The sequence below is a fragment of the Buteo buteo genome, chromosome 6, assembly GCF_964188355.1.
Source record: "Buteo buteo chromosome 6, bButBut1.hap1.1, whole genome shotgun sequence".
Taxonomy (NCBI): Eukaryota; Metazoa; Chordata; class Aves; order Accipitriformes; family Accipitridae; genus Buteo; species Buteo buteo.
Window position 1 is genome coordinate 16,806,459 of NC_134176.1, and position 14,979 is coordinate 16,821,437.

Consider the following 14,979-nt stretch of genomic DNA (forward strand, 5'->3'; position numbering starts at 1 on the left):
TGTAGTCATTCTTCTGATAGTTCCAGTTCTTTCCTTCAGCCATGTATTTCACTGCTTCTCCTTTCCCTCCCATCCTAGTCAAGACTTCGGCTGTGCTTCCAAGTCTGTTCCTGGTGTGTATTGTCCTCTGTGTGGCCTTCGTGCACTGACCTTACTGAAAGGAGTGTCTAGCTTTTCCTCTTGTATAAGCCATTTTTCTGTGCCCCTCCAGTTATCTGTGGCTCTCAAATCATCCTGAAAACCTCTGTGTACACTTGTGGATGCTCAGCCTCGGGATGTGGCTGTACCTGCATCCACATGACTGTGAAGAGCAATGCCACTGCCTGAGGGGATGCTCCAGACCTAGCACCTGCATCACAGCTTCAAAAAGATAACTAGCCTTCATCTTTTAGCATAGCTTCTATTGGAAGTTTCATCTTCTATTCCCAGTTTCAACTGAGTGTGACATAAGGAGAACAGCTCCAAGGTAATTAAGTTCTTGCAAATGTTGTAGAAACAGGCCAACAGGGAAAAGCAAGTCTAGAGTCAGACAGTTGCCAGTTTTCTCCAGTTTTTAGCTTAGTGACTGAGTGATACGTTCATATGTGACTGCCTCCATTTGGCAATAAGATATTTGGTGTAAATGAAGTTGCAAAGAGAAAAGGAGAAGGATTTTCTGGGTGAATGCCCCTGAACTGGCATCTCCCTCAAAACTTCAAAGAAATAAATAACTCTGATTTGACACATCACATTTTGAACAGGGAAACAGAAAATCTTAGTACAGTTCAGTGTAAACATTTAATCAACCAAGGAACACAGTTCTGTAGGAGATGTGATTTCCTGAGTTGTGCTGGTCACAAAGTGCTTTGTTTTTACATCTCTGCATCTCCAGGGCACAGCTCCTGTCTTTGTTCTGCCAGGCACACATTTGCGCCAGTACATCAAGTAAAGAAGGGCTATGATCTCATCTAGTGTCTTTAGGTCTATTATATTTTGACAGAATTGGCCAACAGTTTCATGACTTACCAAATGTCATCATATAAGCATAATTCCCTTGAAACCAAGCAAAAGTGATGATCACTCATCCTGACTCAGAATAATGTATTTCTTGATGTGGCTGGTAGGGCAAATCCCAGATCATCTCTAGCAATGACAAGATACTGGATTTTTGTTTTGGTTTTGTTTTTTTTAACTGTTGGTTCTTGTCAGTTGTAGATGGGGTTTTGTGGCACAGCTATGACCTGTCCTGGCAAACTTGTTCTACCATATATACAGGTGCGATGATGTCCTTAGAAAGGATCCCTTTACAACTGCATTGTACATGTCCACATAAGGACTGTGGGCTAAGTGTGAATCCTGGCGACTCAAGCATGCGAAAGGGAAAAGCCACGTGGTAACAGCAAAATTCTTAAGCTCATGGGATGGTAACAGAGGGTGTAACTGGCAAGGGAGTTTTTTACTTGGCACAGTTAGCTGGAGACAAAGGTATTCAGGCACCTGAGATGAACAGGAATAAATACGAGGTTCCTAAATACCTCTCTGAGTCTGGCTAAAAACCTCCTCGCTGCCTTTGGAGTGTAGGCAGTGGAATACTTTTATTCTTCAAGGAAAATATCTCTTAAGGTAGTACTTACTGATGGTCAGTAACGTCTCAGCTTTCTCAGGCTTCGTTTGACTGCAATTCTGTGAAATTAAAAAATGCAGAGCAGGTGTTCAGGTCTTTTTTGATCACGTGGGTCTGCTCTGCAAAAAAATGAATGGTAGGATTTGTGCCTTTAGTTAATATTGATTAAATAAACGTACTCTGAAATGACACAAGAAAAACTGAAAAGGTTAAAACTCAGTGTTTAAACTTCAAAACTCAGCCTGATATTGATTAGTGGTAGGCCCCAAACTACACATTTTTTAATTTTGCTAAAGTTTTTGTCTAAAATGTAATTCAATTGCCTGTAGCTGATATTGACATATGTATTTAGGAAGGTAGAATTTTCTTATAACAATTCTTCTGTGACTAGCTGTAGTGTTGTCAGCATCAACTTAAGTACATTTTCAAACAAAAGAACAAAATTGTATTTTTCTTGTTTGTTCTCTAGTGTTTGACTGTTTAGGGCATAACAGACAGAATTTTAAAGAAGTAGAGTCTTTTTAAATGAAAGTGGAGATCCTTACATAAAGAGCTCTCCTTACACACTCTTCTCCAGAGCTGGAGCTTCAAGTTGGTCCTTCTCTTCCATGAGAATCCATGACTCTGCAACATCCTGACTTGCCACTGGATGAAGGCAGGGCAAGTAGTAAACATGCTGTCTGTTAGACACTGCTGTTGAATTCACTGCTTCACAGAATCAGCTGCGAACTGTTGCTTATCATTATATGACCCTGTGTTGCTAATAAATTGAATCACAGGGTAGTACTGCCTGTATTGCAAAAAAAATGACTTGTGGAGTTGTGAGCCTTGCGGTATTTAACTTCAGCTATCTGAAGTGGCCCCACCTCAGTGTTGTAATAAACATGGTAGATCTGACAGGGAGGGGCATTCTCATTGACACCATGTGTCAGGTTAATAAGCAATCTTTCATGTCTCTGTCTGTCTGTGCACACACCTTAATTGTATTCCAAGGAAAAATGCATTGATTTTAAAGATGATGTGGACTCATTTGTTTCCCTTTAGCAGAACTGACTTCATGTCCCTGTTGGTACAAGCATCTTTTCTATGTTACACTTAAACAGAAGACATGGGCTTGATATGAAGTCCTTCATATCAAGGGATTTCAAAGGAATTTCTGCTTTTGCTGTAATAGGCTGAGGATTAAGCGGCAATCTCAGCCTCAGGATCTCACTGAACAGATGCATGAAATAATGTACTGGAAGGAATCGAAGGAGACAGCATGAAACAAGGAGAACCATGAGATTATAATTTGCTTGGAATTCAGATATCAAGCTGTGGCTTGCTTGTTTTGTTCTTGATTACTGTTTGTTTAGTGGTATTAAAAGGTGAAATAACTGTTGTTACAGTTGTACTATGCAGAAAGCCTTTTCAGAAATGTGACAGTAATATTTGGGAGCACAAGATGAATGAGAGGCCCATGTGGGATAGCTTGTGCTGGGGGACTTACTGTTATACTTAGTAGATATAGTGCCTGTCACTAGGGAATCCTAGAAACACTTTACATAAGGCTACATGCTGCTCCCCTTGCACCAGTTGATGATGATGATGATAATAATAATATTAGAATAGAATAGTATATTTCAGTTGGAATGGACCTACAATGATCATCTAGTCCAACTGCCTGACCACTTCAGGGTTGACCAAAAGTCAGAGCATGTTATTAGGGGCATTGTCAAAAAGCCTCTTAAACACCAACAGGCTTGGGGCATCGACCACCTCTCTAGGAAGCCTGTTTCAGTGTTTGACCACCCTCTTGGTAAAGAAACGCTTTCTAATGTGCGGTCTAAACCGCTCCTGGCACAGCTTTGAACCATTCCCAGGTGTCCTATCACTGGATCCCAGGGCAAAGAGCTCAGCACCTCCCTCTCCGCTTCCCCTCCTCAGGAAGCTGCGGAGAGCAATGAGGTCGCCCCTCAGCCTCCTTTTCTCCAAACTAGACAAACCCAGAGTCCTCAGCCACTCCTCATGGGACATTCCTTCCAGCTGTTTCACTGTGTTTTTTGCCCTCCTCTGGACACATTTGAGTACCTTAACATCATTCTTAAATTGTGGGGCCCAGAACTGCACACAGTACTCAAGGTGAGGCTGCACCAATGCTAAATACAACCGGATGATAAAAAAAAGCTCAATACAGCAAGTTGATAAAAAACTCCTATTGGCTTTAGTAGGAGAGCAGTCAGACCTGCAAAAACCTTTGGGTTCCTTTGAGGCAGGTAGATATTACTGTATCTGTGGGACAGCTGAGCAAAGTGAAGCACGTGATACTGTGGTGTTTGCCCAGGTGATGCAGGAATTCACTGGCAGAGTGAGAACAGCGACAAAAATCTGACTGGTAGCCCAGTTGGCAGGCTTCCTCTCCCAGGCACGTTCCTCCCACTGCTGGAGAGTAACAGCACTTTGTAACCTCTTTCAGTGTCACTAAATAACAGAATATTCAGGAAGTTGTTTGATGCAGTGAGAGATGTTCTTCAAGGCTCCTTGAAAATATGTGATTTTCAATAACGAGTGTACCCTTAAGTACTGTTTTGATCCAGGCTGGCATATACAACCAGAGTTCTCATGAACTCTCCTGAAACTGTTTTCATAGTTCTGCTCAGTAAACAGCACAGTCATCAAGGCCTTAATCCAGACAACATACAAGTTGAGCATGTATTTTTGAGCACATGGTCATCTTTCTCTTCATGTGTTGGACTGATTCAGAAGAGCTGTGTTCTCTACCACAGGTTTGCTCTGTGATGTTGAAGGAGGATGTATGATCAGAGATTTAAAATGGGACCAGTGATGTTGGGTGCTTCATGTTTTGATGAGTTTGGCACTGTCTGTCAGAGGCTACATCTGAAAGACAGATGCTGCTGAGAGCATTAGTGTCTCCATCTGTGAAATGGGGACACTAACACGTCATCTCATAGGGTACACTTGATGTGTGTGGCAGCTGTGTTGTAGGTAGTAGGTTGGAGGGTGTCATGGGTGAGACAGAGTAAACCACCCATAGTGGATCTGGATACTTGGGTTTATTTAAAAAAGAACAAGATTGGAGCTTTTACCCTATGAGTTTCTCTCATACACTGACTCACCTACTCACTCAGCTGGACTGACACAACAGCATTAAAAAAATTAAGCTGTGAAAAAAGTGTAGGGTTACTTTTGGCTGTATTTTCTCTCCACCTTACATAGAAGTGATATGTGATTTAAAGTATTGCATGCTTGTCTTTTGTTTTCCTGACATTATGATGAGTCAATCCTAGCAGAAAAACACGTGTTGCCTCTGACTGAGGAGTAGTGTAAGAGTTGTAACAGCTGGTCTTTATCCAGGCTTTGTACCCTGTTGTCCATCCAGCCTGTAGAAGTTCAGGGAAGCAGAAGGTGGAAAGCGTACAGACACTGATGTACCTGCTGTGTTTTCAAGTCAGTTAGATGGAAAGTTAGGGTCATGTGAGGAAATATGCCCCTGCCTTAAAGATTCTGTGAGTAAATAAAAGAAACCAATCTTTGCAGCTGTCAGTTCTTCCCCAGGCTGTGCATTTCCTTTAACTTAGATGACTGAATTTTCTTAATGCAAGAGTCTCTTTGCATGAGCACTCTTGAGTCTCTGTGGGAACATGGTAGTGGTTATATGAATGGCAGATGACAGCAGTTGACAAATGTAGGTAATGTTTCTTATATAAGTCAGCAGAAATGGTCTAGGCTTAGTACATAGCTAATAACACTAGCTCAGTAAACACCAGAGAAGCGCCTGGGTTAATTTAGATCTCCAGATAAAGACAGCACCCAAGGAAAAATTTTCTTGTTACCTTGTCTTTTAAGGCCACAGGAGTTGAGGTAGAAATCTTGGCTTCGTGACAATATTGCCCTTGGCTTCACTAGAGCCTGGGATTTTCCCTTGTATTCTCAGATTATAGACCTGCTGACTCCATTAGTTGTTCTGTCAGTGGGTGCACACTGGTGGTATGAGATACCTATGTACAGAAAATGTCTTCAGTCTAAAAGAAAGAAAAAAATTTCAAGTTTCTCTGTTTTGGGGTATTTTTTAATATACAAGCTTCGAATTCCTGTATTGTAGGACTTTCCCCCTCTCCTCACGTCCTTGTTCCCTAGTTACTACTTAATTTTTTGAAGACCCTTTCAGTGTAGAATTAATTTCTTTACCCAGATTTTCTCAGATCCAACCCCAGGTATAACTGCTTCTCCTCTGAAGCACTTCAGTTGGAAGGCAGTGCCCTTGCCACCAAGCTCTTAGTCCAGAGCTAAAGGTCCTTGTCAGAAAAATGGCCCTGTTATGGAGATCCCCAAAACGATTGTTCCCTGCCCTGAGAGAAGCTCATGAGTAAGTGTAGAATCAATAAATTAATAATTAGGGAGACAAAGAAGAAGGAAGAAAGAGAATGATGGTGAAGCAGTAAGAGGAAGTTACTACTGCACGGAGGTGAGGGAACAGGAGCGTGTCCTTGGCATTGCCTGGCAGCTGCCTGCACCCTGGGTTGTGTGAGGCAGTCATAGCTGTGCCACCTCCAGCTGTCCACGGTATGGCTTCATCACTGCCCATCAGACTAGATCTCGCTGCCCACATCCCTGTTTTGCCTGCAATACCATATACTTTCTCCAGTGCTGTGGAAGATGGGTAGGAACATCTTCTGTCCATTTGCAAAATAGCCTTTCTTCAAACACTCCCTTAGAGGCATCCCTTGTCATGATGCTTGTCCACCGTAACCAGCTGATGGCAGTTACCTCGGGGGTGCTTGGGACGGGGCTACCGGCAACTCTAAAGATATTCTTGCCTTCAGCATTACTTTATTTGTCCCCTCAGCTGTTTGGTTGTCCAGCTATTGTGTATAGTGAGAATATGTAATGATGGAGGAGGGCTGGTACTGTCATTCTGGTCTGCAGAGCGAAGTAGCATTTGCTGTCTGATGAAAGAGCGGAAGGTGTTTATAAGAAACATTTTTGTAAGTAATTACATGAACACATTTAATCCCAATGTGTCACAGCTTTTCTTCTTTTTTTTTTTAAAAAAGCCCTGCTAGTGTTGAATAGTTGTAGCTAGTCAGTGCTGAGGAATTTAGCTGGATGTTAACAGGCTGCTTCAGCACTCCACGTGTAATTGTTTTCTATAGTGTGCCCTTCCCATGTCGTCTATCACTCTGGTATTTGTGAAGTGCTTTTAGGTTATTGCTACTAGTAGGTTACACCTCCAGTTTGGGGATTTGCAGATAGATTTTTTTTTTTTTTTTAGTTAAGCAACTATACCAGCAGCTAACCCACATCTTGGTTCTTTTAGTTTTGCTCAGATCAGTTCTGACATGTGTTTTGGGTTTTTTTTTTTAATGCTAACTGGTAAAGTCAAAATACTTTTTTTCTTGTTGAATGGGACAGAGCATAATGACTACCTCAGCCTGATCTTCCAGATGCTAAGCTTGCAGGTGGGACACCTGAATCATTAAGCTATGCCTAATGATTAGGTTCTGCATGATGATTCATTATTTACACAGAGTGAAATTGTAGCAGAAAGAGAGACCAAGAACTTAATGGCTTTTCTGTGCCACCCCTGCCAGTACCTCCAAGCCCAGTACTTAGGACAATCTGAATGCTTGGTGTGGGTGTTCCTTTTCTGAAAAGTCCTTTCACAGCAACTCCAAACCAGATTCTTTGGGGAGTAGCAATTTCATGGACAGTCCCTTTATACCAGTGTTATTCTAATTCAGAATTAAAATATAGTTAGAAATACAATCTTTCCCAGAAGATGGAAATTTTGATTCCCACACATCCCCAAGCTGCATTTAATTTGTTACTGAAAAAGCAGCTTCCACCTCTGGCCAGCCTACAATACCAACCTCTGCTAACTCTTGGTAGACTTTCACCTGGACACTTTCACGCTTTTGCTCCCAGTCGTGTCCTCACATGTAATCCTTCCCAAATCCACGTCATGACCATCTCTCAGATTCCTCCTTAAAACTCTTTTGCTGCAATGTCTGTGGAGATTTAACCATGGTTAGGCAGCTGCTGCTCTGCCTGTGGCTTTTCACACTGGCTAATACTGCCTCATTGCTCCTATGTGTGTCCCCTCTGTATCCGTATTCTGCCTCTTCTCTTCTGCCTCAGCGGTAACCTTGGTGAATTGGGGATGCCACTGCTGCTCTACACATGCTACCTGCAGCATGGTGGAGTGCTGGTTCACAGCTGTGACCTGAGCCTCTGCAGAGTAGTAAGAATATATAACACAGTTGTAATGGTCATCTTGGAAGAAAATTTTTTATACTGCTGCTCTGTTTCCTACCTGCAGGGTTTCATAGCTCTTCATCAGAGCTCAGGCAACGCTTTATAATTTATGGCCCTTGTAACCCTACTGGGGTGACAACTTCTGTCTCCTCAACAGTTAGTGGTCTGGTACATCGCTGGCTGTTCAAAGATACAGATGATTAGTGGGCAATGAGGCCAGTCTGTCTGGAGCATCACTTAAGTACAGTAGGTTAATCGGTGGGGCAGTGTAGTCATTTAACTCCATGGCCTGCACTGGGTTTGCAGAAATATATTTCCTTTGCAGTGCCTGCAGACTGTAAGGTAATCTAAGATCATCCAGCTGGTTTTCTTACAGATGTAGTTGAATCCATCTTTGAACATAGAGATGTCAGGCTAAAGAAGGGACCATTTAAATGCTTTCCACTACCACAACAGAAATGATAGTTGGCTTGAGAAGTGGGAAAAACACTGTTCCATCCCTTGCTGGAACTGAAAATAGTGTTGTTTGTATGGGAAAGAAGGGAATGGCAGGTCAGATGATGTGGGAACATTTGGAATATTTTGCTGAAACTGCAGTTTCCTTTTAAAATATGGAAAAATGTAAAATCAAATTTGGTCTAAAAGGAATTATGCTCAAGTGGTAGTCTAGGATTTATATATTTAAAATATGTTGTGATACTAACTTACTGAAGGTTTTATGGGGAATGCTGTGTTTCTGACTGTTAGTTTGATCCTTTCATTGCTGCCTCCAGGTTGTGACTGACTGTACTCACCAGGGTAGCTGCTGGGTTCCTTTGCTTTCTAGGTTAGTCATTGAAAGAGACGCCTTCTTACTGTGTTTTAGAAGCTGCTGTGTATAGCTGATGTTAGCCATATATGCTCTCCTTCCTCAGTACTAGTAGTTTCAGTCCTTTTATTATTTTTTTTAAACAGGACTATGGCAAATTTACAGTGACTATGGGATTTACCACATAAGAGAGAGAACAGGGGAAAAGCGTGTGAAGGGGTTCATTTATAGGCATTTTAAACTCCACCATTCAAACAGCAACAGAATCCTAAAACAACTCTGATTTGACTTTCAGATAAATAGACTGCTTTCCAGTTTGCATTCCCCCAGGCATTGTATATTTTAATCTGCAGGCTGATGTGCTTTGAGATGTTCTTATCATTTCTAAGGGTTATTCACGTTAGCAAAAGGATGACAAGACAGTTGGAAAATAGCTGGTGTATCAGTTCCCTCTCTAGAGGTATTGACAGGCGTTGCTAACTCCTAAGATGTTCCTCCTCTTCTGTCCCTTGTTTTTTTCACCATTGCTGACAAAATTGTGCGTTCAGTTGGCTTCATTGGGGTCACCATTGCACATGGTGGTCACAGCATAGCTAAGGCTACTAGTCTTCAGTGAATCCTCTGTATTGGCAGCTTCACAGGGTTAGCTTGATCAAGAGCTTCTACTCCATTGCTGTTCTTCCACCTAGATTTTCATCCCGTCTTTGTTCCTCTCTTCAGTTTTTCCTCATGCTGTTCACTTGTGCTGCCTGATTCTGAAATGGGTGGAGAGATTCATACTTTTATCCCTGTTTGCACCTGTAACTTCTAATGTGGAAGTAGAATTTGAAGCAACTTTTTTCCCCATGTTTTATTTTCACTGATTTCTCCACCTTTCCTCCTTACTTTTATTATAATCCTAGAAATGCTGCTCAGTCTAGTACAAATTATGATGCACAGCAGCTGTAAAACTAGAGAGATTGCTGGCCATATGGACTTGCTTTGGATTTACACCAGCTTGAGTGTAAGTGGGATCTGGTTTGGTCCTGGAGTATATTAACTAGATTTACACCATTAGGATGATGCAAATGGCAGTGGGTGGGTAGACCAAACCAGTGGGTTTCACTGAATGTCTAACAGCAGACGTAACCAGTGGGATCGTAATTAATTGAAGGAGAATACTGCTTTATATTTTCCAATAGTTTTCGGGAACAGGGAATGGAGAATTCATCATGTGCTCCATCATGAGAGACAGCTAACGCCTACAAAGTGTATTCCATTCAGTCAAATTGTGCAGCAGTGGTATTGCCCGAAAATATTGGCTAACCTCTTTTTCGCATTGCACGGTTGTAACTGAAAGCAGAATCTAGATTAGTGTGTCAGTCTGTGAAGGGAATCTCCTGCTAGAGAGCTGAGAGTAAAAAAAGAAGTGGAAGATAAGGTGGGTAGAAAGGAAAATTATAATTATGTTAGAGGTTGGGCTAATGATTTCTAAAAATCTCGGCTCTGACATGTACCTGTCTCCACTTTTACTTCTTGCTGGTTTTCATGCTGCGTATTCTGGACTAACTCCTGTTCAGCAAACATCTGCCAGGCATAATAATTTCAAGCATTAATCCTTACAGGAATTAACCAGCTTGTTAGTTGATGACCTGAACTAGATAGTTTCTGGGGATTATTGCTATTTAAATCTTACCTAGCTTGCAAACAGTGGCAGCATGCTGTGCGGGTTTTCTTTTATTTTCTTCTTTTTTTTCTTTTTTTTCTTTTTTTTCCTGGGCTGATATGTCTTTATATTGTCACCCCCTCTTTCACTCCTGCCACACAGTAGGAGGCAGAGAGGAAATCCTGTGCTACCTCCGACATGAGTAAGGAGGAAGCCGCTGGTTTCTCTTCGCGCCAGACTTGCTCGTGCTGCTGGCCGTGCCGAACCACTGTCGTAACGCCACGCGGAGGCCAGGCTGGATTGCACTTGCCATGCTGGAAACTCATGGGGGAACTTTGATGAAATCGCCACAGGCTTTTACCTGCCCTTTTTTCCAGAATTCCCACGATTTTGGTAAGGTTTTTGCAAGGTTTGTTACTTTTGTTTTGTAATGAAGCGAGATGGTTGTAATCGTGCAGCCTGTCTGTACCTTTTGGCTCCTAATAATTTTTGAACTCATTTTTCGCTTTCCCTTAAATTTGCCAGAGAGATGGAAGCGTCAAAGATACTAAGTTCCCTGAAATTTCAAGGATTTGCCTTATGATGAAAAGGAGATAGAAGTGAGTGGCCTGCTGGGGGAGGGCAATGACCAAGGGCTCCGGCAGCAGGCGGCTGGTGGCACACACCAAGACCAGCCCGTTCGCCCGCTCGTCTCCAGAGAAAGCCCGCGCCTGGCCGTCTGCTCGGTGCCAGTGCTGCAGGGCGCTGGCAGAGAGGGTAGGAGGATTGGAGGGCCCTGCGCGACAAAATGAGGCCTGATAAACTGCTTTGTGAGCAGCAGGCCAGGATGCGGAACTCCTTCATGTAAGGCAGGAAAAGAGAAGCGAAAATATCCCTACCGTGGCGCTCACCACAAGGGTCAGAGATAAGGGGCGGACAGTGGAGTTAATAGAGTGTCTGTTGGGAGTTGGAGTGTTGCTGGCGCTCAATACACGGTATCAGCTTTTACAGCCCCCAAGTGTTCACCGAATCGGGACTGATGAGATCCCTTCCCTGAAGTTTGTTCAATAGTGTGGCTTTAAGGTCCCATATGTGACTGTTGAAACCTGGGTCTACGGAATAAGCTAAAAAGAGATTAAAGAAATTCAGTATTATTTTTTTAAGTAGGGAGTATAGTTTGCACAAGTGTTGTCGCATGTGTTGTGCTCATTGAGCCCAAATGTGGCCATTGGAGGCTCTGTTGTGCTGTGGTTTAGCAGTGGTTCCCTGTCACAGAGTCGTAGAATCACAGAATGGTTTGGGTTGGAAGGGACCTTAACGATCATCTAGTTCCAACCCCCCTGCCATGGGCAGAATCAGATGCATTTTCCTCCAGGAAGGCGATCACCTGCTTCTCCTGTTTTCTGAATCAACCTTTAGCAAGGTACTGCTGAGCCCTGATCTATGAATTCAAAGGAGAAATAGCAGGGGAAAATTCCAATGACGCCTTTAAAATATAACAAGTGTTTGTTGTACCTTTAAAAGATGGCTTTGGAGACTACTGAAGAAAGATTATTATTCTTTTAGATCAAAGTTAAGGCTGTGCCATGATGTGTATTACTCCCTATAGAATAATTCTATATTACTGGGGTTATAAGAATCTATATCTTTACACTTTTTCCTTCTTTCAAATGTTTGAGAATCGTTAGTGCTATGACACATCTGTCAGGAGATGTTTCTCAAATATGCCAGCATCTGTGTGGAAATCCTCAGCTGATATAAACCTCTGTTGCTCTAAATGTATCTCCATGTTAGCTCTCTGGCAGCCGGTGGCCCCAGAGTTATGCACCATAATATTTAGGGTGGGATTTTCAAAGTTGCTGAGGAGAAGTAGGCTCTGAGGTCTAAATAGAGCTGAGCTGCCTTATCTTTTCAGATGTTCGCAGGAAAAAAAAGAGCTCTGTTTTCTTATAGTTCTCAATTTTTAAAAGGTAATTAAAAGTGGATGATGTAAGAGTGGGAAGAATAAGCATCAGCTTTACTCTCGCTGCTCAGCACAGTAATCAATCTGTGATCACAGCTTTAAATAACTCTCTGGTCCTCCTCACTGGAGGTGGACTGCTGACAAACACGGCTTACTGCTGGGTCCTGCTGCCACTTTACTCTTTCTTTTAGTTTTGATTAGTCTCAGTAGGAGGAGGTTCAAATCCTATTTAGGTTTATGAATTATAGGACTTCAGTCCTCAATCAGGCTAAAAAGACTACTAAAAAGGCAGTGCTGCTTCATCTCAGATGCGTTCTTCATCCCTGTTGTGAAATCCTGGGCTATCAGAGCACTGGAGTTGTGGCGATGGTGTTTTCTTTACAGAACTGAAAGTGTGCTTGCACTCCAGCTGCTAGGACTGGTCTTTGCAATTGAAAGCAGAGATGCGGTCTTGCTCTTTAACCCACAGTGCCTGGTGAGCACGCACAGTGGGAGGGTGACGAAGACATGGAAACTGCAATAGTTCAGGCAAAAATGAGTCACGAGAAAGCAGCCTGTTTTATTCAATTCCAGAAGTGTTCTCAGCCACTCAAAATTAATTTATATCCACCATTTTGCAGTGGTCTTCTTTGTTTCTGAGCTTAGGGATGAGGTTGCTGGCAGTTCCAATAGCGTTATTTTGTTTGGGACACAGGCTGGCCTTGTTTGTCGGTGGGTTTGTCTAAACAGAAACCAGTGCCGTTTTGCAACATAAAGCCTGGCATTATCAGCTTAATGCAAATATGACTCTAAATTATGTCCAGAGTGCTGGCTGTTCAGGTCTAGCTTTACTTACCCTGCTATATGGTTTTGACAGCGTTTCAAGTGTTTAGCTCTTGCAGTGGTCATTTTTCTCTTTCTTTATATAAACACATCTTCCTGTTGTGTACAAATTAAAATCTGCTAATTTTTCCATGATCATGTGCTTTGATCCCATGAAGATAACACTTATTTTAATCAACTTCGGTATTTAAAATTAGTATTGTCCTACTTGCTAACTATTTTTTTAATTCCAGTGAGTCTCTCTTTTACCATATAAATATCTCATTAGCATCATCCTAGTGATAATGTTTTGAAAGATATATCTGAGAAATCTTATGTTTTGGGGAGTTAGTCCTTCAGCTGTTCCTCTAAAGGGGACAAAAGATATTGGGCCCTTAGAGTATACTTGTTAAGTATTTGCAAGTGACTTTATTTCTAACATATTTCTAGTAAATACTTGACTTAAAAGCTTTATTAGTTTAAAAGCTGTGTGCTTTAGTGCTCCCAGGTTGTACACAATTGCTCACTCAGAGGCAGAGGCATTTGACTAATGGTCAAATGAGATTTTAACACTGGTTTTGTAAGGGGGGGGGGGAGGAAATTGTGTGTGCAAAAAACCCTAGATCCAAATGTGGAAACAGCGATGTGGAAGAGGAAAGGATGTGGAAGAGGGAAGGATGCAGACTTTGAGACAGATTGACATCCCATAGCCCTGAGCACCCACATTACAATTGTAGGCCTCTTCAGGACATGGGATTCCTGCAGAAGGCACATTGTCCCACCTCTGGCATGGATCCTTGCTTGGAAGTGCCCCTCTCTCGCACTGACTCCCCAGGGAATCGCAGGGCTCCTAGCTCAAGGTGTCCCACCGACAGCCTGAGGTCCATTGCCATGAATCCTCTCTCCTGGTGAGAGACACACTTCTGAGTCCCAGCGTGTTTGCAGACACCAAGCTGACGCCACGTGCTTTAGCAGGGCTTGAGGATCTCTTAGTATCTCTGGCTTCAGGGGGTGGGCGGAGGACATGGGTGGTGGAACCACCACAGCTTGCACAGAGCACTGGAAGTGCAGCTGCAGTCTCTAACGGCCCTTTCTGCATTCCACCTCTCCGTGTCCCTAAGCGCACACTGACGCCTTGCTTTCATTGCTGAACCCTTCTGACATGCCGTCTGTAATCTCTTTGGGACAGAGGTATTATCCTTTTAACTGTAGGGCACTTCTGCTCACCGCAAGGTGCTCTGAAAGTGCACTCTTTGTACGCAGATTAACACATTGGGGTCCTGATTATGAAAATGGCCCTTGGGAGTCACCATGTGACAAACTGCACACAAACGAGAAGAGCTGCTGCCAGCCAGCCGGGGAGGATGGACCATTTCTTACTAGGGTTGTGATGCCAAACCAAAATTAAGCAGCGCAGCTGCGGTATTAAGAATCGCAAGGAAGAATTACTTGGGGATAGTCTACAGAGCAAAACTAATTTGCAGAATATATTTGGCAAATAGTTAGGAATAACCACACCTTTGAGAAAATGAGATTGTCTGTACACAATTTATGACCAGCAAAAGAGGAACGATTTATCAGATATATTATTCACTCTGAATTATTCACTGATCTCTAGCCAAGAGGCAGATACCTCAGAGGTTTATTAGTCAGTGTATCAGTGCTGTGACTGGCACCCAGTACTGAGGCATCATCCAGTCTGCGGAGGACAAGTGGGAGATAATTAAATACATAAATTCTAGCCTCCAGAGACTGTGAGACTAATGCGCCATTGGCTTGCAGTGCTTTTTCATTGGCTGACTGATGGTAAAACTCTAGGGAGCTGAGCAAAGCTGAAACCTAGCCTACTTCAGCAGCTGGGGACAAGTTCACAAGCTGTAGATTGCTGGTAAGCCCACAGGTACCTTTCTGGGCTAATTTCCGAA

General features: G+C 42.7%; 1 protein-coding gene across 8 annotated transcripts in view; it reads left to right on the forward strand.

The window, feature by feature from the left end:
- The window catches only part of SYNE3 (spectrin repeat containing nuclear envelope family member 3), a 75,056-nt gene that overhangs the window by 2,082 nt on the left and 57,995 nt on the right, over window positions 1-14,979 (forward strand). For 5 of the 8 annotated variants that reach the window (XR_012650679.1, XM_075029895.1, XM_075029894.1 and 2 more), the window contains exon 1: window positions 10,272-10,704. The exons of the other annotated variants lie outside the window; for them this stretch is intronic. Coding sequence is in view for 4 of the 5 variants with exons in the window: in XM_075029895.1 (XP_074885996.1) it covers window positions 10,623-10,704 (82 nt within the window). In the remaining variant the exon portion in view is untranslated. Of the gene's footprint in view, window positions 1-10,271; window positions 10,705-14,979 lie in introns of those variants that run through there. 8 annotated transcript variants of the gene reach the window in all.